General features: G+C 57.3%; 1 protein-coding gene across 1 annotated transcript in view; it reads right to left on the minus strand.

The window, feature by feature from the left end:
• UNC13A (unc-13 homolog A) overlaps positions 1 to 22,632 on the minus strand; it is a 52,005-nt gene extending 29,373 nt beyond the window's left edge. The window contains exons 1-15 of the mRNA XM_047094605.1: positions 22,611 to 22,632; positions 21,665 to 21,694; positions 20,696 to 20,795; positions 18,736 to 18,853; positions 16,860 to 16,983; positions 16,185 to 16,258; positions 13,885 to 13,939; positions 11,946 to 11,981; positions 8,863 to 9,070; positions 5,452 to 6,009; positions 5,101 to 5,209; positions 3,291 to 3,337; positions 969 to 1,047; positions 815 to 820; positions 272 to 343 (exon numbers count right to left, since the gene is read on the minus strand). Of these exons, the coding sequence (XP_046950561.1) occupies positions 272 to 343; positions 815 to 820; positions 969 to 1,047; positions 3,291 to 3,337; positions 5,101 to 5,209; positions 5,452 to 6,009; positions 8,863 to 9,070; positions 11,946 to 11,981; positions 13,885 to 13,939; positions 16,185 to 16,258; positions 16,860 to 16,983; positions 18,736 to 18,853; positions 20,696 to 20,795; positions 21,665 to 21,694; positions 22,611 to 22,632 (1,638 nt within the window). The remainder of the gene's footprint in view (positions 1 to 271; positions 344 to 814; positions 821 to 968; positions 1,048 to 3,290; positions 3,338 to 5,100; positions 5,210 to 5,451; positions 6,010 to 8,862; positions 9,071 to 11,945; positions 11,982 to 13,884; positions 13,940 to 16,184; positions 16,259 to 16,859; positions 16,984 to 18,735; positions 18,854 to 20,695; positions 20,796 to 21,664; positions 21,695 to 22,610) is intronic.
• Positions 22,633 to 27,474: the final 4,842 nt, after the last annotated feature.

The raw sequence follows: 27,474 nt of genomic DNA on the forward strand, positions 1-27,474 counted from the left end.
CGGAGAGAGAGGCGCGGCATGGGGCGCTGTCCTGCGCCACCCTCACCCCCTCGCTGAGTGTAGTAAAGTCCCCGTCCCTCCCCCTGCCCCCACACCGTCGGAATCCACGGTTCCGGGGCACAGATCATGTCGGCCGGAAGCAGCGCAACCAGATCGTGGGGAGGGAGGAGTGCCCGTCCCTGCCACGCTCTCCTCCTCTTCCTCCCCGGAGCCCCCAGCCCACCCCCCACCCCCCCGCTCAACCCCCTGGAAGGGGAGGGGCCCCACGCACCAGCTCCTCGTTGTTCAAAGTGCTGGAGGCCAAGGCGGAGGTGATGCCCGCTTTTCTGGACTGGACCAGGGACTGGGGCAGGGAAATCACCAAGGGAGTCACCGGGGTCGATTCACACCCGTAGGGTTGTCACCACGAGCAGAACCACAGCCACGGTTTGGGGCCGCCAGCGACGGATTGCAGCCACGGCCACAAATAGCAGCAGGAGGAGGGCCAGTGAAGAATTGCAAAGTGACAGAGGCTCCGGGTTAGAAGGGACCCTGGAAGGTGAGCAGCCTCACACCCCTGACTCACCCATCCCCCCACCACCAGGAACCAGACTCAGGAGCTGCATTTGGCCACGATCAGCAGCCACAGAGCAAAACTACCAGCCACTCCAGGAACCAAGATCGGGAGTCACCTGCTCTCGTCCCCACCCAGAAACTGTAGGACAGGGCAGGGTCCCCTCACCCAGGAACCCATGCATTGGGGGCCAGTTGGAAGATCCTAATGGGGGGGAGGGGGTCTGAGGAAGAGATGGGGGCCCAGGTCACTACCACTCACCATGGCCTGAAGTGTCCATGCAGCAGGCAGGGTAGAAATCAGATTACATTAGTCCCAGGGAACACCTTGCCAGCCCCCAGCCCCAGGTCTGCCATGGGCAGTTGTACAGGTTGAGGCCTGCTCTGCTGGGGGAGGAGAGGGCACAGGCGCTCACCAGGTCGCTCACGAGTGGAATGGGCTTCCTCTTGCGGATGTCCGGCATGCTGTCAATGATGATGAGGCCACCGCCAGGGCTGTAAGACACACACGGGGATGTCAAGGGCCCAGGCGTCTCCCTGTCTCCAACAGACATCACTGGAGGCCTGGGCAGGACACTTGATCTCCCCGGGGGCTATTAAAGGTTGAATGGTGTCTCCCAAAAAGATACATTTAAATCCTAGCCCCTAGTACCTCAGAAGGTGGCCTTATTTGGAATATCTGGGTCATTGCAGATATAGTTAGTTAAGATGGGCTCACGCTAGACTGGGTGGGCCCCTAATCCAATATAACGGGTGTCTTTATAGAAAGAGAGACAGCAGTGTGACAACAGAGATCAGAGCGACACATTTACAAACCAAGGAATACTGAGGATTGCCAGCAACTACCAGCAGCTGGCAAGGCAGGGAAGGAGTCTCCCCTACAGGTGACAGTGACAGAGGGAGCGTGGCTCAGCCAACAACTTGACTTTGGAATCCTGGCCTCCAGAACTGTAAAAAGACTATCCTCCTGTTGGTTTAAGCTGCCCATTCGGTAGTGTGTTACGGCAGCCCCAGGAAATGAAGACGACTCCGGGCCTCAACTTCCTCACCTGGGAAATGGGGAGATGATGCTGTTGCCCAATTTGAATGGAAGTTTGAATGGACGTTTGAATAAACTAAGATATTCACGAGACACTACCTAACTGAAATAGGTATTTCAAAATTGAAAATACCTATGTATATCTAAAGTCGATCCTGGAAGGAGTGATTTCGAAGCTGATGGCTACGCAGCTTTGGCGTAGCTGGTGGGTCAGAATGAGCTACTTGTGGGAGATGCTACCGTGGCCTTTACGGATTCACCTTACTGGGAGGGGCCCACATCCCAAAGAGGGTTCAGGCGTGGCTCTTCTCCAGAAGGTTCCCACTGGCCAGGGAGAGAGATGCCTGGCAGCCAGTGACTCTGGACAAGCCCCGGGGTGCCATCCATGTTCCAGTGCTGCCTGGAGGATCAGGCAGAGGCCTGGTGACCCCCGAAATACACCTGGGCTTGGCTCAGGGGGCTTGGCTCCCCAGCCTGACTCCGCCCGCGTCTCTCGAGGGCATTTCCTCCATAGATCACGTGTTCATCCCCGTGTCAGTCCCAGCTTCCGGGGCTCCCCCCAAGGACACCGGCTCATCTGGGAGTCACAGCGTCTGTCTCCGCGCCTCTGTTTGCAAAGGACGTACAAGGGAAGGCAGTCACCCTTCCCGCTGCTACTTGAAAACATTAGTGTACTTTAAAAGTATCTTTTAGGGGCGCCCGGGTGGCTCGGTCGGTTAAGCCTCCGACTTCGGCTCAGGTCACGATCTCGCGGTGCGTGGGTTCGAGCCCCACCCACATCGGGGCTCTGTGCCGACGGCTCGGAGCCTGGAGCCTGCTTCCGATTCTGTGTCTCCTTCTCTCTCTGCCCCTCCCCCACTTGTGCTCTGTCTCTCTCTGTCTATCAAAAATAAATAAACGCAGAAAAAGTATCTTTCAGGGGCACCTGAGTGGCTCCGTCGGTTAAGCACCGGACCCTTGATTTCAGCTCAGGTCATGATCTCACGGCTTCCGGAGATCAAGCCCCGCGTTGGGCTCTGCGCTGACAGCGCGGAGCCTGCTTGGGATTCTCTCTCCCCTCTCTCTCCGCCCCTCCCCGCTTGCGCGCTCTCTCGCTCTCAAAATAAATACAAACATAGATAAAAAAAAATAAGTGTTTAAGAATATCTTTTACATCTTCTAACCAAGAAAAGCCCGCGTAAGCGCTTAGATAGGACAAAAGGCTCCACGGACGCCCAAATAACTGTCATTAAAGAAAGGGTCACCATTAAAGAAAGAGCCAGCGACCGTAGCCATAAGCTGGGATGTTTAAAAACGGAATCAGATCAACAACTTCACCCCGGGATTGCAGAGGCACGCTGCAGGACACAGGCTTCTCCTCTCTCTTACACTTACTTCTCTAGGAGGAAGTGATCTTGGATAACGCGAGTGTCTGGGGCAAGGCACGTACCTCTCTGGACTCAGTTTCCCCACCTGGAAAATAGGGGTAGCGGTCCTCCCGTGGGGTGTGTTGTGGGGATTCAATGTGCGACTCTCTCTGGCTTCTGTCCGGGGTGAATGCTTATGCTAGTGGCTACATTATTTCACCCGATCTGTCACTCAAGCTGTCCCCTGTCTCCACGGAACGGCTGGCTATCCTCCCTGGGCTGACGCTATGGTGTAAGCAGTCTCCAGCTCTGGAGTCAAAGCTTCCTCCTTCCCCCACGACTCCGTTACTCACCCGCCTTTGAACCATAGGGATTTGGACATCTCTCCTTCTCCTCGGGCCTGCGTGACAGACAGACAGACAGACACGGTCAGTGTGGCAGCCTCTCCCCAGAGCAAGGTAGGTTCCACACCCGCTTTTGTCTCCTCTTTGGGCCGGGAGTCAGGAGGCCCGGGTCCTAGTCCTCGCTGTGTGTCCTTAAGCTCTCTCTGGGCCTCAGTTTGCCTAATCTGTAAAATGGGGAGAGAAGAGCTCCTCTCTACCACCCACCTCAGTAGGACTCGGTCTCCTTGTCTGTCAAACGTGGGGACGTGTTAGCATCATCTCCAACAAGAGCCCGTGCACTATAGTCCTGGGCTTCTCGGGGGTTGGTTTAAACACTCGTAAGATTCTGTCATTCTCTAAACTTCTCCCGGCCTCACCTGCTCACCTGGTCTTGTGCCCCAGGGCCTTTGCTTGAGCTGCGCCACTTGCTCGTACGCCCTCCCACCTACTGCTCCCGATCAGCCTCCATTGATCCTTTGTTTTTTGAAATTTATTGTCTCCATTGATCCTTCAGATCTCATTGTAGACCCAGAGCTGACACCCTTACCTCCTATGCAACCAAAGGGTGGCATGGTGGGAGAAGGGTGGGGAGGGTCCAGCACTCTTCTGAAATATCGTTGAAGCATTTTGGATATCACTTCTCCTTAAGTGTCACCTCCTCCAGGGAGTTTTCCTGATTACCTTGGATTCGTTTTACGCCCCTTCTACGAGACCCACAGAGCCTGCCCACGTTTATTTGGTTTTTGCCATATTACGAGTTCCACCAAAGAGTCGCTGCTGTTTTTTATTTTTCATTCAAATTGCTGACGTAGCGAAAGTTATTCTATAGACCTTACACTGCATATTCTTTTCTATCCTTTGCATTTAGAACCATGAGAATGGATTACTTAGTCAAAAATTTTTTTTCAATTTTAAAACATAAGACATTCGATTGGAAACGTCTGTGGCTCTGACATTTGACGGTCTAAGACCTCGAGAGTCTGTTTAGGATATCCTACTGCCAGCCTCGCCCCCTGGATAATGGTCCCCCTGGATAATGACACCGCTCTGTCCCCAGCCTGGGGTGGCTTGAACAATTGAAGAGAGAAATGAGGGGCCTCAATCCTGCTGCCTGACCCTAACGCTAATGCTTTCGCCTAATTCCTTCTCTGATACTGACCAGACCTGAGACCTTTCCCCAACCCTGACTCTGGTACCCAGTGTGATCCCAGGCACTGACTCCTTTCCCTAACCCCAGTGTTAACCCAGACCTCTGATCTCTGACTGCTGCCCTCGCTCTGACCTCTCTCCCTCTCCCTCACCTCTATCCCTATCCACGAGCTTGACTCTGACATGGCTGTAACCGTGACCTGGCTCCAGGTTCCAGCTCACCTCTCCTTCCTCCCTCCTCAGAAATCCCAGGTGGGCACGAGGGAGGCTGGGCCGGGCCTTGGTGGGGCCAGCTGGCTGGGGGAGAGGGCAGGCAGTCATGGGAGACCAGGGAAGGGCCCTTCTGGAGACAGATGAAGTCAAGGTGCAAACAGGGCCAGAGAGGGGTCAGGTTGGACAGGGGCTGGGCCGGGAACGGTGAGGCCAGGACGCGGGCAGGTGTGGGTGGGGCCAGGTTGGGGTGGGCGGAGCCATAGAAAGACCAGGATGTAAGAAGGGGAAGCGAAGCCCGTGGTGGACGGGGGCGGGGGCGGGGTGGTGTCCGGGGGCAGTGGGCGTGGCCACGCTGTCCACGGCCGGGCCCGCGGCAGGTGTCAGCGGGTCTGGGCATTGGGCTGCAGCTGTCACTCACCTCCTGCAGCTGCAACCGCACTTTGTTGAAGGCTCGAAGCCAGTTGGCCTTGGCCCTGGACACGGAGTCCTGACCCTCCTGGCCTTCCTCATCCTCTCGTCGCCTGAAACTGAGGCAAGGGGCGTCGTGAGGCTCCAGGACCGGCCCTCCCTTCACCCTCCGCCCTCCGAGCGATGTCAAGCCCTGCGTGGCCTCTCTGGCCCTGCAGAGACACAGTGACCCACCTGTAGCCCCTCTGACGGGCCTCAGTGCCCCCTCCGCTTTCCCGGCCATGACCCTGCGACACCCTCCCCTCCATTCCCCGGGTCCATGCTGACCCCATCACAGCGCCCCTTGGCCCCCTCCCATTACCTCTCCTCAGACTTGGGGGGCTCCGGCTCAGGGGCCCGCTCCGCTGTGGGCACCTCCTCCAGTGCGGCTGGCCCAGGGGCCGCCTTGGCCACGTCGGGGGCCTCAGCAGGCCCGGCCGGAGGCCTATCCTCCTTCTCGGCTGCGGCCGGTGGGAGGCTGACGCGCTTGAAGTCTTTGGGCTCAGCCACGGCCACCTCCTCCCGCTGGGCGTAGCTCCGGATGTCATCAGGCACCTCCTCCTCCTCCTCCAGCTCCTCCTCCTCGTCAGGCAGCTCCTCCTCCTCCTCCAGCTCCTCGTCCTCCTCCTCCTCCTCCTCCAGGAAGTCCTCCAGCTCCTCGTCCAGCTCCTCGTCCAGCTCCTCCTCATCCTGGTCCCAGCGCGGCGAGTCCTTGTGGTAGCTGACCGAGCTGTGGCACGAGTGGTAGGAGTCCCGGTCCCGCTCGTCCTCTATCTCGGAGCCCTGCAGGCTCTGCTCGTCCGGGTCGAAGTCCTCGCTCAGCTGCGAGCTGCCCTGGCTCAGTTCCCCCGAGGAGGCGTAGCGACTGCTGCCGGTGGGGCTGTGGGGACCGGCCAGGGCTCAGCCGCGGAGGCACCCCCGAGCCACCGCCCGCCCCCCCCCCCCCCCGCGCCCGTCACGCAGGCGCCACCGCCCGGTCATTCCCTCATTCACTCGGCACTGGGCACTGGCGGAGGAGCGCCTACAGGGCGCCTGGCCGTGCCCCGGGTACCTGGGAAACCTCGGCCTGGAGAGCCCGCCGGGCGCCACTCCTGTCCTTGCGCCCCTCCGATGTGCTGGGGACCCCGATCAGTGCCTCACCTCCAGTCTGGGGAGATTTAGTGCTTCTGCAGCTCGAACCTGGCCATGGCTCCTGATGTCCCCGAATCTAGACGCTGCCCCAACGTCCCCTCCTGTCCCCGACAGCACTCGCCTCCCGTGGAAGCCACAGAGGGGCTTTTTCAAATCATAAACGCAGGCACTTACGTCCCTGTTCTAAAACCTGCCGTAGCTCCTTAGAGCCCTTGGTATAAAATCTGGGCCCTGCCCTACACCCCAGGGTGGCCCAGACCCTCCAGCCTCCCCACCTCATCTCCCTCCGTGCTCCCATCTCTCCCCCCCTCCCCCGCTCCGGCCACACTGGCTTTCTCACTGTTCCTCCAGAGCCCCTGCATCAGCGCCCACCTCTGAGCCATTGCCCTTGCTGTGCCCTCTTCCAGGAACACCCTTCCAGAGTCTCTTTTGGTGCCCGTTGAAATGTCGTCTTTGAGTGAGTTTCCCCCACCCTTCCGCCAAGTCGGGTCCTTAGGTGCGCCCCGGGTCATGCTGGACATGACTAGGAAGGAACCCCTAGCCCTGCTTGAGGGCAGGCAGCATGACGCACGGGCCACCACTCGTCCCCCTTCTAATCATTCACTCAGTCACTCAACAAACATCATTCCTTGTCTTAAATACTTCCTCTGCTCTCAAGGACCGGGACCCCTCTCCCCAGCCAGCTCCGGGGATGCTGTAGGGGCCAAAACGGGAGTCTCTCCCTCTCGCCATGGGTTGCTAGTTTATGCATTTAGTTGATTGCTTTTTAGTGGCCCGCCTCGTAGATGGCAGGGGACAGGTGAGGGATCAGCAAGTATTACTTGGCTGGAAAGGACTTCAAGCTCCCTCTGCTGATGAATAACCCTGAAGCCCATCCCGGCACATTCTGGGGTCCCTGGGGAGGGGGGCAGCCCAGGACTGGAATCCCAACATAGGCCTGGATGTGTCCACCTACGACCTCAGGCGCCGCCTAAGTTGCCCCAGGCTCGTCTTTGGGGCCATCCTCCCATCCTGGCTCTGACGTACTGAGTCTTAACACAGCTCTCACCCCCCTCAGATGCTTCCCCTGCCTCCCACGCCCCTGAGTTGGCCACCCAAGGGCCTTCCTGATCATGATCTGGGACCTGATCTCCAGCCTGTGGCTGAGCTGTTTCCTCTGCCTGAAATTCTCTCCCTCGGACTTCTCATTTATCCTTCTGGGGCTATCTGCCAGGCGCCTTCCTCCGGGAAGTCCTCCCTACCCTTCCCCACTGCTAGAGTGTCCCGCCCTGCCCCTCCTTCCAGCCAAGCCCTGGCTTGTGGGACGGAATGTCCGGGTCCGGCTCGGTGTCCCCAGCCTCTCGGATCATCCAGCACCAGGCAGCACGGCCAGGATGGCCAGGGAGCGCGGCTTGAGTCACTCTCGGGGGAATGCAAGCTGTTTCTACCTCTACCTCCTCTCCTCCCCCCTGCTTCTGGAGGGTCTCCCCTCACTCCTGTGTAGCCTCACCAAAGCACAAGAGGAGAGGGTTCCTCTTACCCCGACTCCCGCCCCCCCCCCATCCTGTCCCAGGAATGCTCACGGTAGACAGACTTCTCCCAGCCAACCCTTTCTGGCATTTTCTCTGGGTAGGATGCTATGGCCACTCCCCTGCTCTCTTTCTCCCAGGGCAGACCTTTCCTTTTCACTAATATTTGGTCTCTGACTCTCCTCTCAGCTGTTTCCGACACGTTGAAACTTTGTTCCCACAATCGCTTCTGGCCTGAGCCAGCTTGGGTATGCAAATGAATGGGAGCGAGGCTTGAATGGGGGAACCGTATTCTGGGGAGAGCAGGTAGTTCGGAAAAAGACCCACAACCCAAAGTCACTGGGCACCCACGGGGCACCCAGTTAGCTCCAAACGGTATCGTTTGTGCTGTCGACACAACAGTCACTACGTGGCACGTTCAGACGCCCCTCTAGGCGCTTTACAAACGTGCGATCCGTTTAATACCCTGTGCGTCGCAGTTTTGTTTGGCAACCAGGGCTGGGTGATCGGGTCGGCGCGGAAGGACGGCAGGCACGACTCTCAGCCTCGCAGGCTTGGAGACCAGCGCCCCGCACCGGGCAGTGGCGTGGCCCGCCTGTCGGACAGGTCTAGGGCCAGCCGACTTTCGAGGGGGTAGCGGTAGAGGCCGGAGCGCGCAGGGGCAGCTCCCGAGGGACTGTGCCCGAGCCTGCCAGTCAGAAACAGAGTCGGGCCATCAGGGCAGGACCACGCCAGGACCACCAGCCGGCCGCTTGCTGGGAGACTCTTTCCAAAATCGCCAGCGCCCTTAAAGGGAGCGCCCAGGCACCCCCACATCTCAGGGGCACCGCTCGGGCGGGGGGGGGGGGGGCTCCTGACTCCGCTCCCCTTCGTCAGCCAAAGCACACCCCCTTTGACCAAGCTCGTGAGACCTTCTTACCAGGTTTAGCGTAAAGAAAGGGCTCTACTACCCTACAAGAATGCTGCTTTCCTGGACCCGCTGACCTCCACGCCCAGCTCCCCCAGGTCCTCTACTCCTCTCTCCACTCTGGGACCCAGAGCCAGATACACGCACAGGCACGCACACGGATCCCCTTCTCGAACACCGTGGCTACCTGAGGGCCCGCGGCTCGGAGAACTCCTCATAACTGTGCACGGAGTCACTGTAAGATTCCCGGGAGCCCAGGGGTGGTGGGCGGACAGAGTACTGGTGGACTGAGGCGTTGGGCTGGGATGTGGTGTAATAGGGTGGTGGGATGCTGTTGCTTGTCTCGCTGCGATAGTCGCTGTCGCGATCGTCCACCGCACTGTCAGGGTCATCGTCTGGAAGAGAGAGGAGGGGAGGGAAGAGGGTGAGGAGGGGAGGGAGAGAGAGGGCGTCCAACGGAGGCCAACACAGTCTCTCAGACTTAGGGAGTCTTCGCTGTCTGCTAACCCAAGAAGAGGGATCTTTGCCAGAATGCAGGATCTCGGGTCACGTTAACAGAAGCAGAGGCTGCAGGATAAGGGAGGTGAAAACCCTGCTTTGCCAGTCAGACTGGACTCCTAGTCTGGGGTCCAACATAGGTCCTATAATGTGGGGGGGACAGGGGCAAATTGGAGGGTGTCCTTCGGCTCAAACATGAGCACGGACTCGGCTAAAGTCCAGGCTTTCTGAAAGCACGATGAGTTTTTCCATCAGGCAGTGAGCTTCCCATAAGAGAAGTCACACAAATACTCAGGGGGACGTTCAGAGGGAGATCAGGGGGACAAGGTTGGAGTAGAAATTTCCTTTAAGCCTCAGAGATTTCTCGATGTCCGAGGATGGGGTTCCTAGATCTGAGCTCACACGTGTGGGAACAAACATGGGGGCTGACGATACTATAGGCCTCGAAAAGGATTAGATTCTTAGGTCAGATTCTTAGATTCTTAGGCAAGACCATTGCGCACCCAGAATCTACGGCCGAATGGAACAGAGCAGAGTGCTGAACTTCAAGTGTTTTATAAGCATTAAAGGGCATTTTAGTTTGGTTTGTTTTCCTTGATAAAAAAAAGAACAGCGTCGAAGGATGCGAGATTGTGATTAGGACAGTAGAGACTCAATTTATTTAAAAGGCAACCCTTGAAAACAAAAGAAAAGAAATGAAGGCCCAGATTAGGTGGCCCAGGGCGTGAATTGACCGGTGATATTAAATGCCAAGGGGGGTGATTTGCCCCTTTTTAATGCCTTTAGGTTTCTTTGCTCATGTTCCGGATGTGTGTGTATTTTTCTCGCCTTATTATTTTAATCTCCTAATTCCCCCCCCCCCAGCTAATCGTGTCTGTTTCTATGTATTTGACAAATAGGTCCATTTTTTTTTAAATGGGGTGAACGGTGGTGGTGGGGGGGGGGCGCCTGGGTGGCTCAGGTCATGATCTCACGGTGCGTGGGTTCGAGCCCCGCATCTGGCTCTGTGCTGACAGCTCAGAGCCCGGAGCCTGCTTCGGGTTCTGTCTCCCTCTCCCTCTGCCCCTCCTCCGCTCGTGCTCTGTCTCTCTCTGTCTCTCAATAATAAACAAACGTTAAAAAACATCAAGTTCATCCTTCATGTAAACACCTATTTGGATTCATTCCCTCAGTTAGTTTGCCTTTTGAGAAACCTTGAATTCATTCTCGGCGAGCTCATCAAGGTCACTCTGGCCTCCTGGTTTCTCATCTGACTCGGGCCACTGTGACCTACGAGCTTTTTATCCTGTCCCTGTCGTAAGCGGCCACCATCTGATGTGCTGGGTGCCATCAGTGCCGGCATTTTAGGCAGAGGCAGATGTGAATTTCCACGGCTCAGGTCTACACGCATCAGGGTATAACTGTGAGGCCACGGAGGCCTGAAGCCGGGGATCTGAAATCCGGACAGAGTGTCCCCGTGGAATTCTGGACGACTTGTCAACGTTACCGAATTGTTCCTTTGACCAATTTGTTCGCTACCCAGTTTTCTGGGTGCAGAGCCCCTAACCAAACCGGCACCCTTTCTGCCCAACTGTCCTGGACCAGGCCAAGATGCTCCCAGCCAAACTGCCTGACGCTGCGGGTGTAGTCGGCGAACGGTGTTGGTTTGTTTGTTTGTTTTTTCCAGACACATTGTCCAGTTTTGGGGGGCAAATTGCTTTCTATCGGTTTGGGTTTTTTGGTTTTGTTTTGTTTTGTTTCCACCCTGACTCCGCTTCCTCCCACATGGTTTTTGACCGAATTGCCTGCTTGCCCAGAGAGGCATTTTCAGCCACTTGTGTTTCAACCCACTGGCCCGACCGTCTTTGTGCTCCTTGACCCAGCGATCAGCTTTCGCCACGTTGGTTTTAACCAAAAAATATCTCTGTTTGTCGACCGTGCCGTTTGTCTGTGGCAAACTGGTTGGTACCGGGCCCTCTTGCTTGCCGAATGGCTTTTTCTGGCTAAATGGGTTTTTGACAAATTGCTCCGGATCAAAGTAGCGGTAAACATTTCCCCTGGTCCCGGAGGGAAGGGGGAAGCGGGGTCTGGCCGTCAGGTTGTGGGCACTGGTGGAGGCGTTCCTAGTTGGTGGGGTAAAGGGAAGGAGGGAGATTCGCGTTCAGGCTATAAGCCTGGATTTTTCTGGAAGGGGCAAGACATGGAGGAAAGGGAGCTATTCCTTGGGGAGATAAATGGGCACCCAGTTGTTGGGGGAGGGGACGGCTGGTCTCCTTCCCCCGGGGGTTAAATTGGAGGAAGATGGCAGGGGGCTTTGGGAGCTGAGGTCTCTGGAGTGATCCGTGCCCGGGGTTCCCTGCCCAGCTGCTCTCTCAAAGACCCTCTCCCCCCATACCTACCCCCCTCTGAGTGACACTGGGGCCCATTTCCCGGCGGAGGAGGAAGGTGGGGAGACAAGACAGGAAGGAGTCACAGGAGAGGAGATACAGGGGGACAGGGGGGAAGGGGTCACAGTGCCCAGCTGGAGACAGACAGGTCTCTGGTCGAAATGCCCACTCCTCCCGGCGGAATCCCTCCACCCCGGTAATGGTGCCCGCTCCCGAGCGAGCAGAGCAGGACCCTCGAGACAGACGTCAATGGCCAGGGACAGGAGGGCACAGGCGGGGTCTTATCAGTCCTCAGGCCCCCCAGCCACCGGCTCCCCGATTCCCCGGCGGTCGGGCAGGGGGGCCTCGGGGTTGCCAAGGCCCCCACCTCCCCGTGGCCCCCCAGAACATCAAGCTGAGTACTTACTCTGCTGTTCACCCCAGCCAAAATAATTCCAGTTGCCTACAAAGAGAAGGGGCAGAGATAATAAAAGGGAGCAGGCGGGGGGGGGGGGGCGCGGGGAGGGGGACTCCCCCATCCTCCTCATTTTCCCCTTCTCCTCCTCCCACCCCAGGACCTCGATCCCCTCCTGCCCCGAGCGTCTCAGAATATCACTCTAACCCCCCTGACATTTGTGCTGCCTCCGGTCATCAAGGTGGGGTAACCGCATCCTTCAAAGAGGCCACAGGCTCAGCCAGGAAGTAATAAAGGGGACATTCGGGCCCAGGGTTTTATCCCCCCTGCCCTCCCCCTTCCGGCAAACAAGGAAAGAAACCCCGAACTGGAAATCCTACACTTCGAAATACCACCACCCCCCCCACCCGCCATTGGGTGGGGTTTAATAATTCTGTTCGTTTGACAGGTGAAGGCATAGGGCTCAGAGAGGTAGAGTGGGCAGCCTAAAGTCACACAGCTTCTGAGCATCAGGACCGGGGAGAGAACCACATTTCCCCCCATCCCCTCAACCCCAGCGCCCCCCACCCCCACCCCGGGCATCTTGGGAAAAATGCCTCGGGCCAGAGTCCTGACACCTGGCTGCCTCCTCCGTGAAACGGAGGCGACAAACTGTTCCCAAGAGAACTTGGAGGTAAAGGCTGAGGGGTAAGGTAAGTCTCCGTTCCCAAACTGAACTCACCCCTTCCTTCAGTCCACCTGTCCGGGAGTCACCCGTCTGCTCCTGCCTGATGCTGTCCCCACCCCACCCCTTCAGTGACCCCGTTCGCCACCAGGGAGGGGGGTTGTCATTTCCTCAGGGCGGTGATGACCCCTCCCCAGGTAGGGAAGTCAAAGGGTTTCTCGATAGCAGCCCCAAGAAAGGAGGTCCCCCAAGTGCAGTCCCCCCCCCCAGCCCCTCCACCCACTGGGCTCCGTGGTTACCATCCTGGGCATTTGGGGGGTCGACAACGCATACAGGGGAGACTGTGGGGGGGGAGCAAAAGGGGGAAGGGGGAGCAGGATGGAGAAGGAGAAAGAGGTTGAAAGGTGGGGGGGGGGGCAAAGTGCCACGGGTGGGGTTCTGCCCTGAGACTGCATGATTTGTCCCTTTCTCCCCACTCCAGAGGACTCGGAGGGCACTTTTAGGAGAGAGACATCTCCTTGGCCCAGGCGCGACTGGCCTGGGTACCTCTGAGTCTCCGTAAGGCCAAGGAGGATAAACCCCCCTGCAGACTTCAGCCTCGACGGAGGGGCAGCGGTCAGAGGCACGGGACTGTCATTGCCATCAACAGATGCGGTGCAGTGGAAAGAGAAGCAAACTTGGGAGCCCCGCAGACCTGAGTTCAAGTCCTAGCTCTGCCTCCGGCTGGGTGTGTGGCCTTGGGCAAGTGGCGTCTCCTCCTGGGCCTCGGTTTCTCTGCCTCAGAAAATGGGCGAGTGAAAAAGCCTTCATCCATCGTTCGTGCGCCCTGTGTTAACAGGGTTGTCTGTCTACACCGTCTGACTGTGGGCTGCTGGGGTGGGGGCGGGGGAGGTCTGCGTGGGCCCCGCGGAGGTTTGTTTGAGTTATAGGCCCTCATCCAGGGTCCGGCGAGTGACACGAAAGGGTCTGCCAAGGGTTTTTCAAGTCTCTAGAAGGACTCCTCTGCGTCCTTCCAACAGGCGTCAGGGTTGAAGGCACTGTCACACCCTCTTTCACAGAGAGGGGCTCTGTGGATCCGAGGGGGACACCGGCAGGCCTGCGACCACACAGCAAGGCAGGACTCGCATTCAGGTCCCAGGTCTTTTCTTTCCACTGCACCGTGAGCAGGCATCGTGCGTTCTTAGGACCTGTCCTCTGGAGGGGAGTGGCCCGTGACACAGGACAGCCCCGGGTGGGGGAGGGACGAGGGTTCAGCTGATGCCCAGGGAGGACTCGAGAGATACTTACAACACTGGTTGCTGGGGACGGGGAGAGGCTTGTCTTGTTCATCTTGGAACGAATACTGAGAGGGAGGGAAGGAGAGAGAGTGCCTCTCAGGAAGGGACAGAAGCCAGGGGACCCAGATGGCCCTCTGCTCTGTTCCATTCTGACCCCCGCCCGCGGCTTCCCAAATCCCCTCCATCTGCAGGAGGATACAGATGTCCACAGAGAAACACACACACACACACACACACACACACACAGAGCGAGAAACAGAGACGCGACAGCAAAAAGAAACACGGATGAGAGAAAGGAACAAATAGACGTGGGGCAACCGAGGCAGGGAGCGGAATAAAGAAGAAGACGAGACATGAGGCTGGACAAAAACGGTTAACTTGTGAGTGTCGCCCGTTTTGGGCTCCACCTCCCACGGGACAGAGCTCTGGTCTTGCCTGCGGCTTCTTCCTCGCCTTCGCCTTCGGAAGGCTGTTCTTCTGGACCTCAGTGGCTCTTTGCGCGGTGATGACACAGAGCCACGAAGAAGACGGGGACTGTCACGGAAGAACAGGGGGGCAGGGGCGCCTGGGTGGCTCTGACGGGCACGCGTCCGGCTTCGGCTCAGGTCACGATCTCGCGGTTTGTGAGATCGAGCCCCGCGTCGGGCTCTGTGCTGACAGTGCAGAACCTGCTTGGGAGTCTCCATCTCTCTCTCTCTCTCTCTCTCTCCCTCTTTGCCCTTCCCCTAGTCTCTCTCTCTCTGCCCCTCCCCTACTCTCTGCCCCTCCCCTACTCTCTCTCTGCCCCTCCCCTACTCTCTCTCTGCCCCTCCCCTATTCTCTCTCTCTGCCCCTCCCCTACACTCTCTCTCTGCCCCTCCTTTACTCTCTCTCTGCCCCTCCCCTACACTCTCTCTCTGCCCCTCCCCTACTCTCCCTCTCTCTCTCTGCCCCTCCCCTACTCTCTCTTTCTCTGCCCTCCCCTACTCTCTCTTTCTCTGCCCTCCCCTACTCTCTCTCTCTGCCCCTTCCCTACTCTCTCTCTCTGCCCCTTCCCTACTCTCTCTCTCTGCCCCTCCCCTACTCTCTCTTTCTCTGCCCCTCCCCTACTCTCTGCCCCTTCCCTACTCTCTCTCTCTGCCCCTCCCCTACTCTCTCTCTCTGCCCCTTCCCTACTCTCTCTCTCTGCCCCTCCCCTACTCTCTCTCTCTGCCCCTCCCCTACTCTCTCTCTCTGCCCCTACCCTACTCTCTCTCTGCCCCTCCCCTACACTCTCTCTCTGCCCCTCCCCTACTCTCCCTCTCTCTCTGCCCCTCCCCTACTCTCTCTTTCTCTGCCCTCCCCTACTCTCTCTTTCTCTGCCCTCCCCTACTCTCTCTCTCTGCCCCTCCCCTACTCTCTCTCTGCCCCTCCCCTACACTCTCTCTCTGCCCCTCCCCTACTCTCCCTCTCTCTCTCTGCCCCTCCCCTACTCTCTCTTTCTCTGCCCTCCCCTACTCTCTCTCTCTGCCCCTTCCCTACTCTCTCTCTCTGCCCCTTCCCTACTCTCTCTCTCTGCCCCTCCCCTACTCTCTCTTTCTCTGCCCCTCCCCTACTCTCTCTCTCTGCCCCTTCCCTACTCTCTCTCTCTACCCCTCCCCTACTCTCTCTCTGCCCCTCCCCTACTCTCTCTGCCCCTCCCCTACTCTCTCTCTGCCCCTCCCCTACTCTCTCTCTCTGCCCCTCCCCTACTCTCTCTCTGCCCCTCCCCTACTCTCTCTCTGCCCCTCCCCTACACTCTCTGCCCCTCCCCTACTCTCCCTCTCTCTCTCTGCCCCTCCCCTACTCTCTCTTTCTCTGCCCTCCCCTACTCTCTCTCTCTGCCCCTCCCCTACTCTCTCTCTCTGCCCCTCCCCTACTCTCTCTCTCTCAAAATACATAAACTTTCCAAAAAATCTTTTTAATTAAAAACTAAAGAAACAACACGGGTACAGAGGCCAGAGCTAGTAGGGGAAGGAGGACTTTGAAGAAAGTCCAAACGGGTGACCCAAGGAGTTGAGGGGTGTGGGGCGGAAAGCGGAGGTACGAACTGCCGCAGGGCCCCTGTGTCTCCTCGAGGGCGTCTGGCAAGGGCAGGACTTGAGCCGATTGAGATCAGTTGGTCGTTGGGGGACTGTATGCCCCTCGATGCCATCCTTGCTTTGAGACGGGACCAAACGAATCGCCGATTTAGTCCAGTTAGGGACACAGACATGGGGAGACCAGTGGAGAGAGACGAGGACGTGGGGAGACAGAGAGACAGACACAAGAAGAACGGAGTCGCCCCCCCGCCCCGCCCCCTCCAACGCTCACCTCGTCCTGGTCCCGCATGGCGTTCAGCTGCTCCAGCTTCTTGGCCCAGTAGCGCGCTTCCTCCTCAGGGATGTCTGGAAGCGGAGCCCCGGCTGTGAGTCTGGAAGCCCGCCCTGCCCCTCAGCCTTCACCCAGTGCACCCTGCAGGCCTAGGGGCTGGTCTCAAGGGGGTGGAGGAAGAGGAAGGGAGACCAGGGCGAGCTCCCGTCCCTCCCCGCCCCAGGCCGCCTTGGGAATGAACGGTGGGTGGCCGAGGACAAGCTCGTGGCGTCACAAGGGTGGGGGAGCCACGGGTCCTCGGAAAGATGGTACGGAGATGACCGAGCTGGGTCCAAGAAAGCAAGAGGGGCTTCTCTGCGTCTCTGTCTCTGTTTATCTCCACACGTCTCTCTGCCTCTGTCTCTCCTCGTATCCCCAGCTCATCAAGGACCAGCCCAGGACAGCTCAGACCCAAGCCCCATGGGTCAAGAAGCAACTGGCTGTCTGCTGGTGACCTAGAGGGCCTGGGACGTGCTCTGCGCACGGCAGACACGTGGCCCGCTGCCTCGCCGCACCTGCGAAACTCTCTCTCCCGGAGAGAGGAAACTTCATCTTCAGAACGAAGGGCGGCCTGAAGCCACCCAGGCCTGGCCGTTCTCCTGGGCCCGAGGAGGGTCCTGTGCCCCCCACACTCACCTAAAGGCAGCTCGAAGCGGGTGTCGAGGAGGATGCGGTGGAAGGTGGGGTCCTTGGTGCCGCAGATCTCGCTGTCCGCCATGATGACCTGAGAGTCCAGTGTTAGCCACTCTCCAGGGCCCTCCTGGGGGTTGGGATGGGGTGACAGGGCCCAAAGTGACACAGGGTGGAGCAGGGATCTGCCGCACGCCGGCCAGTGGGCCCCCTACTCTCACAGAAGATCCCCTTCGCCTCACCTCACTCTTACCCCGAGAGCAAGGGTCGTGCCCCACTTTACAGATGAGGCAACCGAGACTCAGAGAGAAGGTCCCAGTCCAGGGCCACGCGGTAGGTCAAGGACGCAGAGAGAAGGCCCTGTGGGGCCAGGTAGCGGGGGTCTGAAGCTCGCGTCGCTATTCCTCATCTCTGATGAGGCGTATGTGGCCCCCGCTTCGAATAAAAGCCCTGAAGCCCAGCCAGGGGAGAACCCCCACCCCAAGCGAACAAACCAGACCCGCCGTCACAGGAGACAGAGCCAGGCACAGGCACCTCCAGCCCAGAGAGTCAAGGGCAAAGCCAGAGGAAGGGAGGGGGCAGGGGCATCCCGAGGGAAGTTAGGGAAGACTTCCTGGAGGAGAGCACATCGGAGCTGGGCTTAGAGGGTGATGGAGAGGATACTTGAAGCCCAGGGAACAGCACGTGCAAAGGTTCAGAGGCCATCTTTGGGGCCTATAAAGGGTGGAGGTTGGGGTGTGGGGGGAGCTGAGGCTGGCAGTGTAGACAAGTGCCATCAAGAAGGCCTCCCAGTGCCTGGGGCGCCCGGGTGGCTCCGTCGGTTAAGCGGCCGACTTCAGCTCCGGTCATGATCTCACGGTTTGTGGGTTCGAGCCCCGTGTCGGGCTCTGTGCTGACAGCTCAGAGCCCGGGACCTGCTTCCGATTCTGTGTCTCGCTCTCTCTCTGCCCCTCCCCTGCTCGTGCGCTGTCTTTTAAAAATGAATAAGCGTTGGGGCGCCTGGGTGGCGCAGTCGGTTAAGCGTCTGACTTCAGCCAGGTCACAATCTCGCGGTCCGTGAGTTCGAGCCCCGCGTCAGGCTCTGGGCTGATGGCTCAGAGCCTGGAGCCTGTTTCCCATTCTGTGTCTCCCTCTCTCTCTACCCCTCCCCCGTTCATGCTCTGTCTCTCTCTGTCCCAAAAATAAATAAACGTTGAAAAAAAAATTAAAAAAAAAATGAATAAGCGTTAAAAAGAAAAAAAAAAAAAAAAAAAAGAAGGCCTCCCAAAGGAGATGGGCAGAGATGGCAAGAAGAGGTCCCAGGGTGGTAAGATCCCCCTGGGTTCAGCATGAAGGGGCTGAGGGGAAGGGGTGAGGCTTAAGGCCAGGGGGCCAGGGAGGAGGCCAAGCTTATGGTCTACCGCCTCCGGGGCTGGTGCAGCCTTCCCCCTGCACAAAGTGCTCATTACCCACAATGTGTCCCTTCTCTCTCTTCCATCGGAATACATCTTCAGCAGGGCCACGGCCTATGTAGCTCAAGACTACATTTCCCAGACTCCCTTGCAGCTAAGCGTCCGCACGACTAAGTTCTAGCCAATAGGCTATGAGTGAAGTGCGGTGAGCCTCTTCCAGATGAGGCCCTTAACCAAGAGGGCGAGCCCCCTCCCTGGCCACCTTTTCTTCCCTTGACAGCAAAGCAGACGTAACGGAGATCCTCCAGCAGCCGTCCCTGGCTGCACAGGGAGAAAGGCAGAGCAAAAAGATGGAAGTTTAGACCCTAGCGACTTTGGAGTCACCATCACAGACGTTGTTGGCGGACGGAGATACGCGTCCATCGTGTTTAGGCCACTGGCCTCTGGGCCCCTCCAAGGCACTCTTCCCCAGCCCTTGACCCACCACTCACTTCGTTGGACTGGCGGATGGTCCGCAGGGGAATCCACACGGTGCCCACCATTGTGTCCCAGATGAGACCCTTGTTCCACACCTCCACCGTCAACCCCAAATCCAGGCGGTTAATCTCACTGTGGAGAGAGGGGAGGGGCATGAAGGGGTAGGAGTGAGGGGTGAAGTCTCAGAAAAGTCCGTTCGCCTGCCTTATCTTAGGACACACAGCCAACTGGAATTCAACCCCAGGCCTGGATGAGGCCTACCAGGAAGGTAACACAGTCATCCTTGTTTTACAGAGGGGAAACTGAGGCCAAGGGGTTAAGTTACATGCTCAGGGTATCACAGCAGAACCCGGGAAGGTATCACCTCTCCTGAACCCCCAACTCCCTTGGCCCTTCCTGGAGCCCTCAGGCCCAGAGAGTACTGGCTAAGGGAGGAAGAGGCTCAAACACTCTCTGTGGCTCCCTATTACCCCAGGATAAGGGCATTCAGGATGCCTCCCTCCTTCCCAATGTCACCTCCATCCAATCATATGGGGACAACCCTGAGAATGTGAATGATACCACCTCTAAGCACTTTTCTCGCAGCACCCACCCTGGAAATAGCAGATTGGGAGGAAAACCTTGGGGAATGTCCCCCTTCACTGAATTTACCAATCTACCGGAGATTTGTCTCGAGGACTGTTCTCCTTGAGTGTATCTGTGACCTGGTCGTTCAGTGACTGGTTTCCAGGGGGTTGGGGACCACACTGTCTCTCCCCTTCCACATCTTCCCTGGAACCTGCAACTCCCACTCTTTCCTCAAATTCCTCTGCTCCAGGGTCCCAACTCTGGGTTCTCTCATGGCCTCCACCAGTGCTCGTCCCCAGTCAGGCTCTGCTCGGGGGGTTGAGGGCTGCCTGGGTCCAAATCCCAGCTCTGCCAGGTATGAGCTGTGTGACACTGAACAGGTGGCTTTGCCTCTCCAGCCTCTGCCTCACCTGTAAAATGAGGATTGAAATAGCGCCCTCCCTCCCAGGCTTGTGTGTGTGTGTGTGGGGGGGGGAGGTTGATTTAATCAAAGCCTTAAAAGGGGGCCTGGTATTTTGTCGGTCATCACCAGAGAAGATGGGGTGTCATACGGGGCGCCTGGGTGGCTCAGTCGGTTGAGCGTCCGACTTTGGCTCAGGCCATGATCTCACGGTTTGTGGGTTCGAGCCCCATGTCGGGCTCTGTGCTGACAGCTTGGAGCCTGGAACCTGCTTCCGATTCAGTGTCTTCCTCTCTCTCTGCCCCTCTCCCACTCAGGCTCTGTCTCTGTCTCTGTCTCTCTCTTTCAAAATAAATAAACATTAAAAAAATTTTAAAAAAGGAAAAGAAATCACACAAATGACTAAAATAACACTTGGTGGCTAGACCTGAAACTGCCCTCCAATTGAAGCTTGGGGCTGTGGTCAGGGAGGGCTTCCCTGAGGAGGTGACACCGGTGAGACCCAAAGGACAAGATGGAGCCTGCCGGGTCCGGTGGGAGCGGTGGGGGAGAGGAGAGAAGAGCAAGTGCAAAGGCCCTGGGGCAGGAACAAGCTGAGCCAGAAGAGTTGGAGGCAGATGCTGGCAGGAGATCACAGGGGCCGGGCCTGGAAAGGGGGTGCTAGGGAGAAGAGTGTGGGTTTTGTTCTGAGGTTCACAAACCATGAGCCATGGGCAAGTTTAGAGAGTGACAGGATGTGATTTGCAGTTTTAAAAATATCCCCCTGGCTGCCTGGAGGAGAACAGATTGCCGGGAGGCAGGAGGCGGGCAGCAGCAGGAGGCCAGGGGCGGAGGCTGGCGGGCAGCGGGGACTTGGCTGGTGGCCACGGAGATCAAGAGGCAAAGCCGATGGCTGGCCGCGGGGCCGCGGGAGGAGGGAGCGGAGTCCCAGACAACACCCAGGTGTCCGGCTCGCTCTGTGGGACCAGCAAGCGAGGCGACAGGCCCTGCTAACTCTGCAGACTCACAACATGAAATCCTGTTCCCAGCTGGGCTGGCTGCCCCGCACCGCGATGGTCGTGCTCTTGACATTTTGCACCTTCAGGGTCACATACGTGTTGAATTTCTCTGCAGTGGTGAGAGCAGGGGTCAGCACAGGGGCCCAGGGAGTCCCCATGCCCCTTCCCAAGCTCTAGACGACCCTCTTAGAACCCCCCGGGGTCTCCGTGTGCTTGGGGCCACGGTCCAATAACCAGGTCCAATAGACAGAGCTGTTTCTGTGCCTACAGCCCAGGCTGACCCCCAGAGCCCCTCCCCCGCCCCAGTCCCTCAGAGCATAAGGGAAGGGCCTTGTGGGATTTGGGGGTGCCTAATCTAGCTGCTTAGAAATGACTACGTTCAATAGCTTTGGTTTTTCAGATGGGAGGACTGAGGCCCTGGAGAGGGGAACCAAAATGACAGTAAGGGGCGCCTGGGTGGCTCAGTCAGTTGAGCGATTGACTTCGGCTCAGGTCATGATCTCACAATTTGTGGGTTCGAGCCCCACGTCGGGCTCTGTGCTGACAGCTCGGAGCCCGGAGCCTGCTTCGGATTCTGTGTCTCCCTCTCTCTCTGCCCCTCCCCCGCTCATGCTCTGTGTCTCTCGGTCTCAGAAATAAGTAAACATTAAAAAATATTTTGTTTAAATGACAATAAGAAATTCCCTTCGCCTCTCCGAGCCTCACTTTTCCCACCTGTAGCCTGATCTAGGAGTCCCAGCCTGTCTCTTAGGATCCTGGGAAGGGCTGTTGGCTCAGGGTGAGCCCCACCTCCACTGGGTTCTCCAGGGGATGGCCGGGGAGACTCTGGGATCACAAGCCAGGTCTGACACTCTGTGATGCTCAGCAGACAGGCAGCCCAAGTCCCCTGTCACTGGCTCCGACCCCCTCCCCTATGTCTCCAAGACACAGACAGACAGACAGACGACACAGGACAGGGCAGGAATAGAGGCCACTTACCTTGGGCACCATCAAACTTGGCTTTTTTGACTGTGGAGAGAGACAGAGATAGGGAAAGGAGATGGGGAGAGAGGTGGGGAGAAGAGAGACAAAGACACCGAGATGGAAATAGAACAAGACAGGCAGAGAGGACAGGGACGCAGAAACAGAGAGACAAAGAAAGGCAGAGACAGAGAGCAAAAGGGACCGATGGAGAGATCAAACAGAAAACAAAAACGAGAGAGAGAGAGAGAAAGAGATGAAATCAGAGACAGAGACAAGAAGAGGAGAAACAGGAAGGAGAGGAGGGAGGCAGGGATGAAAGGGAGAGAGAGAAGCCATCAGACAGATGAGCACAGACAGACCTCAGGGTTGAAGGAAATTTGGACCCTGGGAGCAGTTTCTGCCCCCTTTCCCTCCCCATCAAACTGCCCCCAGAGCTCCCCCACCTCTGGCTGTGCCTTTCCCCACAATTGAACAGGATTCAAAAGAAGGAGCTGGGCAGGGCCCAGGAGAGGCCTCCCACAGGAAGCCCTCCAGGATTGCAGCAGTGAGAGACCAGTTAGGGAGGAAGAGAGGTGGGGAGAGAGGAGAAAGGCGATCTCCAGTGACCCTGTCAGGCCAGTGAGGCTTCTCCCCCAATTATCCAGCTCAGTCTGTCCTACCAAATGCCCCGCCCCGGGGTTGAGGTCTCATGTTCAAACGGGACTGGGCGATGTCGCACAGAACCGCCCAGAGACCTGGCTCCTTAGCGCACAGAGAGATATCCGAACCCCCGCTGGGAGGTTGTTATGGCTTGTCCAGCCCAACCCGCCGATGAAACGTGAAACCCAAATATGTGTCGGGTCCCAGGTGGTCCAGTCTCTCCGGGTTTCACGTAACCCCACAGTCCCAAGGGAGTCAAAGCAGTGCCACTCTTCCCTGGCTCTTCTCACGGGATACGGAACTTACATTCAACATTTCTCACACCCTGCAGCTGCTCCCGACATCCTTCCCCGCCACCCACTCTGTATCTCCACCCAAACCCTGCTTCCCCACTGAGCCCTTCCTCCTGTTTTCCACCATCCTTTCCCCTTGTTCCTTTTCGATGTACGTTGTGGTTCCCACGGGCAACACGCGCACATTTTGCAAAATCCAAGGCGCCCCAGAGATCGGTACGCGACGAGAACAAGGCTCTTCCCACCCCAGGCCCCACAGTCCCCGCCTTGTGCAGTCCACACTGCCGGTTCCTTCCAGGGCTAGAGGCACACAGTCTGTGATCCAGCAGCCGTGTGCACGTGTGCGTTATTTTACTTCCTACGCCAATGGCAGCGTTCGACACCCTCTGTAGAAATTTGCTGTCTCTCGGGACGGACTGAAGAGTTTGTGCAAGCGAGTCGGAGGATAGATTCCTAGAAACAAAGTTGCGCGGGTTGCTACTCTTCCTTTTATTCTGAGAGCCAAGTTCAGCCCTTTTGTGGGCAAATGCCATGGCCTCCCATCTTGGGGTCATATCTCTGTCCACATCGCTTGAATTTCTGTCTTGCAAAAGTGCCCAAAAGATACCAATGAAGGGAGAATTCCCATCAAGGGTGGGGTGTGGGGGGTGTGGAGTGGTTTTAAACACTTGTCAGTAAATACTGTTTGTTCCTGTCACAGAAAGACGGTGCAGGCGGGTGGGGGGGTGGGGGCCGTGGGGGGGCGGGGGGGATTGACGTCCAGAAGCACAGCGAACCCCCCGGAGTCGCAGAGCAGGAGGGAGAATGATCGCCTTCCTATACTACTGCCCAACCCCCACCAAACTTGAAATGCAGATGGGCTGTGCATCGTACTCAACACCCCTGGGTTTGGGCTTGGCAGGTTGAAGTGCAGAAGGAGCCCTCGGCTGGACCTTGGGAGAGGCGAGCACTGGTTCAGCACGGAGTCAGGTGGAGTCAGGTTCAGCCTATGGTGCTGTGTGAACCCGGGCAGGTGAACCCCCTTCTCTGGGCTTACTCCATCTCTCTCTTTCTGGTTTTCTAGATCTGGCTTTCTCTCTGTCTCTCTGTCTCCTGCTGTATTTTATCCCTGCGTCTCTGTCTCTCTTTGTCCCACACTCCAAATCAGTCACCGTGTCCTGTCTTCCTCACCTTCCCATTCAAGACACGTAACGGCATGGGCAAAGGCCCCTCTCTTGAGTACATGCTCAGCTCCTGTCCCACTGCCCCCTTCTTGTACCCTCAGCCCCACTCAGCCCACAGGGAGCTCAATCACCCAGCTCCTCACCCCTGGGGCTGAGTGAAGCTCAGGGACCCTTAGGAGGGTGCCCTCTTTGAGGTCTCTGAGCTCTGCCCTGGTCTGTAAAAAGGGACCCAGAGCAGGAGCCGCAGGTGTCCTTCCTAGGGGACCCCCTGCTTGCACTCCTGTTGATTGGGAAGGGTGGAGCAGTGATGGTGCAGAGGCAGGGGCCAGGCAGGGAGGAAGGACGGAGAGGGACACAGACAGAGGCTGAGGAAGGGGCACGCACGGAGGGATCAGCCTGGCGGAAGGAAGAAAAGGAGAGAGGAGGAAGGGGGGTAGATAACAAGTCATGAGAGTCAGAGACAGAGACACAGAAAGAGGGAGATGCACAAATGTCCACTAGGGAGGGCCAGAGAAAAGGAGAGGCAGAGTGGGGAGAGAAGGGTTGGAGGGGGATCTGAGGGGCTGATTGGTGTCTAGCCTGGCCTGGCCCGCAGATCCCACTCTGGGCCCCCTCACCAGGGACAGAGCTCAGAGAGGAGGCCAGTCATCCAAAGTTTGTCCTTCATCCTCTCCTCCTGGGTGGGGATGGGGTGACTCTCCCTGTCTCCATTCTCCTGGTTCTGTTTCTCTTCCTCCCCTTCTCCCCCATCTGACTGTCTCTGTCTCTCTTGTCCCCTCTCCCTCAGACCACCCACTTTCTTCCTCCTTAAGCCTCAGTGGGCCAGAGGGTGATGAGCTCAGTTGGGGCCCACCAACAGTGGACTGATTGCTAGAAGGCTCTAGCCCCAAAAGCTGTGGCCAGGCTCTGGCTTCCAGGACCCTTGAGTGGGTCCAGGATGAGGACATCACTGTATATTCCTTACTGAGAACTCAGAGGCAGGAGGGGGAGATTCGGGGGTGGGGCTCAGAAAGAAACATGGTGGGGGGGGAATCAAGGAAGGGGCTCAGAGTGGAGAGAAGGACTCAGGGGGGCATGGGGTATAGGGTAAGGGGTGCAGGGGAGAGGACTAAGAAAGGAAGCTCGAGAGCTGGAGGAAGGTCTTGGTGGGGAAGGGGGACTCAGGAAGGCAGAGAAGCGATGTCATCAGGGGAGGGGCTCAGAGGAGGAGAGGCCTCAAAGGGAGGGAGGGGTCTCAGGGCAGGAACCAAGTCTAGGTCCTTCTGTCTTTCCCCCTCAGTAAACGGTCCCAGTCACTGTCGCCTTCACCACCGTAGTCATCATGTCTCTGCCCGGCCACTCCCTCCCAACCCCCCTCGCTGCAGTATCGGGGTCAGCGGGGCGGAAGCGCCACCCCTCCCCGCGAGCTCCTGGTCACACGCACAAGGCTATTTATAAAGTGAGCACAGAGGGCGTGGGCGACGCGACAGCTGGGAGTGACGGCTGGGGGAGGTGCACACTGCTGGCCCCTCTGACAGGAGGCTGGGGAGACACCGTGTCACGACGGTCAGCAGCCTGCGCGGCCCTTGGGGACCCCATCAGCCCTGACTGATTAATGTGGTTACACAGGCAGATGCTGGCCAGGGCAGAACCCGGGAAGGTAGGCACAGGGGCTCAGGCTTCAGGACTTCCATAGGCGCCGCCAGGCTCTGCATCTAGGAAATGGAGCGAAGTAGGGCCTTCTCCCCTTCCTCCTCCCCTCTTTCTCCCTCCTCCTCCTGCTCCCCTTTCTTTTTAGTCATTATTAGAATCGGCATTATTATACTGCCATTGCTACTGTTGTTATTATTACTCTCACCAGCATCATTACTATTTGTATTATTTGGTTGGATTCTAAGTGTGCCCCTGGTCTGGACAACCCTGGAATTGAGGGGCACCTTCTCCTTGACTTGCCAGGCCTGGGGTGGGGGCGGGGGAAGCGTTGGACCCCAACCATCAAGGGAAGCATCAGGAAGCTCCCTTCAGGACATGCTCACTGGGTGTTGGCAAACACTACAAGATGGAGTAGGAGGGAAGGGAGGCATAAAGGATTCAGAAATTGATCTTGAGATATTTGGCGGTTTTATGCGTGATGCCAACGGCCTATATGAGTTTTGTGATAAGGACACTGGCCCCACTGGCTTTCATCTGGGAGAGAGGACTCCTACCTTCCGTTAACGGAAATAAGCCAGAGCCCAGGTAGGGATTTCAGTGTAAAAAAACAAACACACCAAGAACCTCGACAGAGATTTCTGTGTTTTTTACCCACTGCCACTTAGAACTAGGCCTGACATATAGTAGGTGCTCATTAAATAGTGTTCAATGAAATAATGACATAATTTCCTCCTCCAGCAGCCCTGTGGTGAGATCTGCCCCCTGGGCGCAGGCGGGCGCCGTCCGCGGTGTGGCACGCTCTGTCCCTGCTCTGTCCAGGGTGCTGAACCCCTTTCCCTGGTTTACCTCCAATGAACTTGGCACGCCTTTTTACCTCCTGTGTACTACTGAGCCCTCCTCAGGCCTGAGAACGCAGTGAGCTCTCAGGAAACGTCCTACACCCACGGACCTCCTTCCCGAAGGCTTTTAGTCCCCATTAATAAAAACACCATCATTGATTTTTCCTGTCATTGGCTCACACTTACGGAACTTTTCCACAGGCCAGGCAGCATGCCAAGGGCTCTGTGTGCCTCATCTCACTGGAGAGTTCTAGCAAACCTAGGCAGTGGGTGCGACTAGTGTGCCCATTCTACAGATGGGCACGCTGAGGAATGAAGAGGATACAGGACTTGCCAGGAAGCGGTGGATTTAAGGGTTCAAACCTAGGCCTGTTGGACTAGGGATGTCCCAGTTGGCGCTCACAGAGTAAGCCCATTGTATGTGGGAGGAAAGTGAGGCACGGGTTAGGAGAGGGGCTAAGACTGCAGCCCTGAAGATGAATCAGAGCCAACCCTGGAGGACATCCTATGATTATAGTGAGAGCAAAGACCCAGAGACAACAGAGTAAGCCCATTGTATGTGGGAGGAAAGTGAGGCGCGGGTTAGGAGAGGGGCTAAGACTGCAGCCCTGAAGATGAATCAGAGCCAACCCTGGAGGGCATCCCATGATTATAGTGAGAGCAAAGACCCAGAGACAACCTCCCCTGGCTAGGTGGTCATCAGAAATAGGGCAGCCAGGGGAAGAGGGGTTTGTGAGAGCTTCCTGGGAGAGAAGCAGGGGGAGAGGCCACAATGAATGGGGGGAGATAATGACATGTCTGTTTATTGAGTGAGTGAAGGAAGACGGTGATCCCAGGACAGACTCTCACCCCATGAAAGGGAGGGTTAGTCTTCCAAGAAGAGATTCAACCTTCACCCTGAATTCCCAGTAGGCTGTGGAGTCAGACAGCTACATCTCTAACTCTGTGGCACTAAGCAAGTTGTCGAACCTCCCTGAGCCTCAGTTTTCCTTATCTGTAGAATGGATGTCTGTAAGGATTAAAGAGGGCAATGGGCATAAAAGTCCTCAGCACTGTACTTACAGAATGCTGGATAAACGGGGCTTATTGTGATATTATTAGTTTTGAGGCAAACTCACCCATGTACACATTTGCTAATTGTATGCAATATGCATTCACCAAATATTTCTGGAGACTTTAAAACCATTGAGTGGCCTGGCCAAATGCTGTAAGGCACATAAGAAGGTCTAGAATGGAATCCCCACCACCATGATTTTGCA

This window comes from Lynx rufus, unplaced genomic scaffold (genome assembly GCF_022079265.1).
Source record: "Lynx rufus isolate CCGP_SWC_20201006 ecotype Redwood Valley unplaced genomic scaffold, mLynRuf1.p SCAF_4, whole genome shotgun sequence".
Classification (NCBI taxonomy): Eukaryota; Metazoa; Chordata; class Mammalia; order Carnivora; family Felidae; genus Lynx; species Lynx rufus.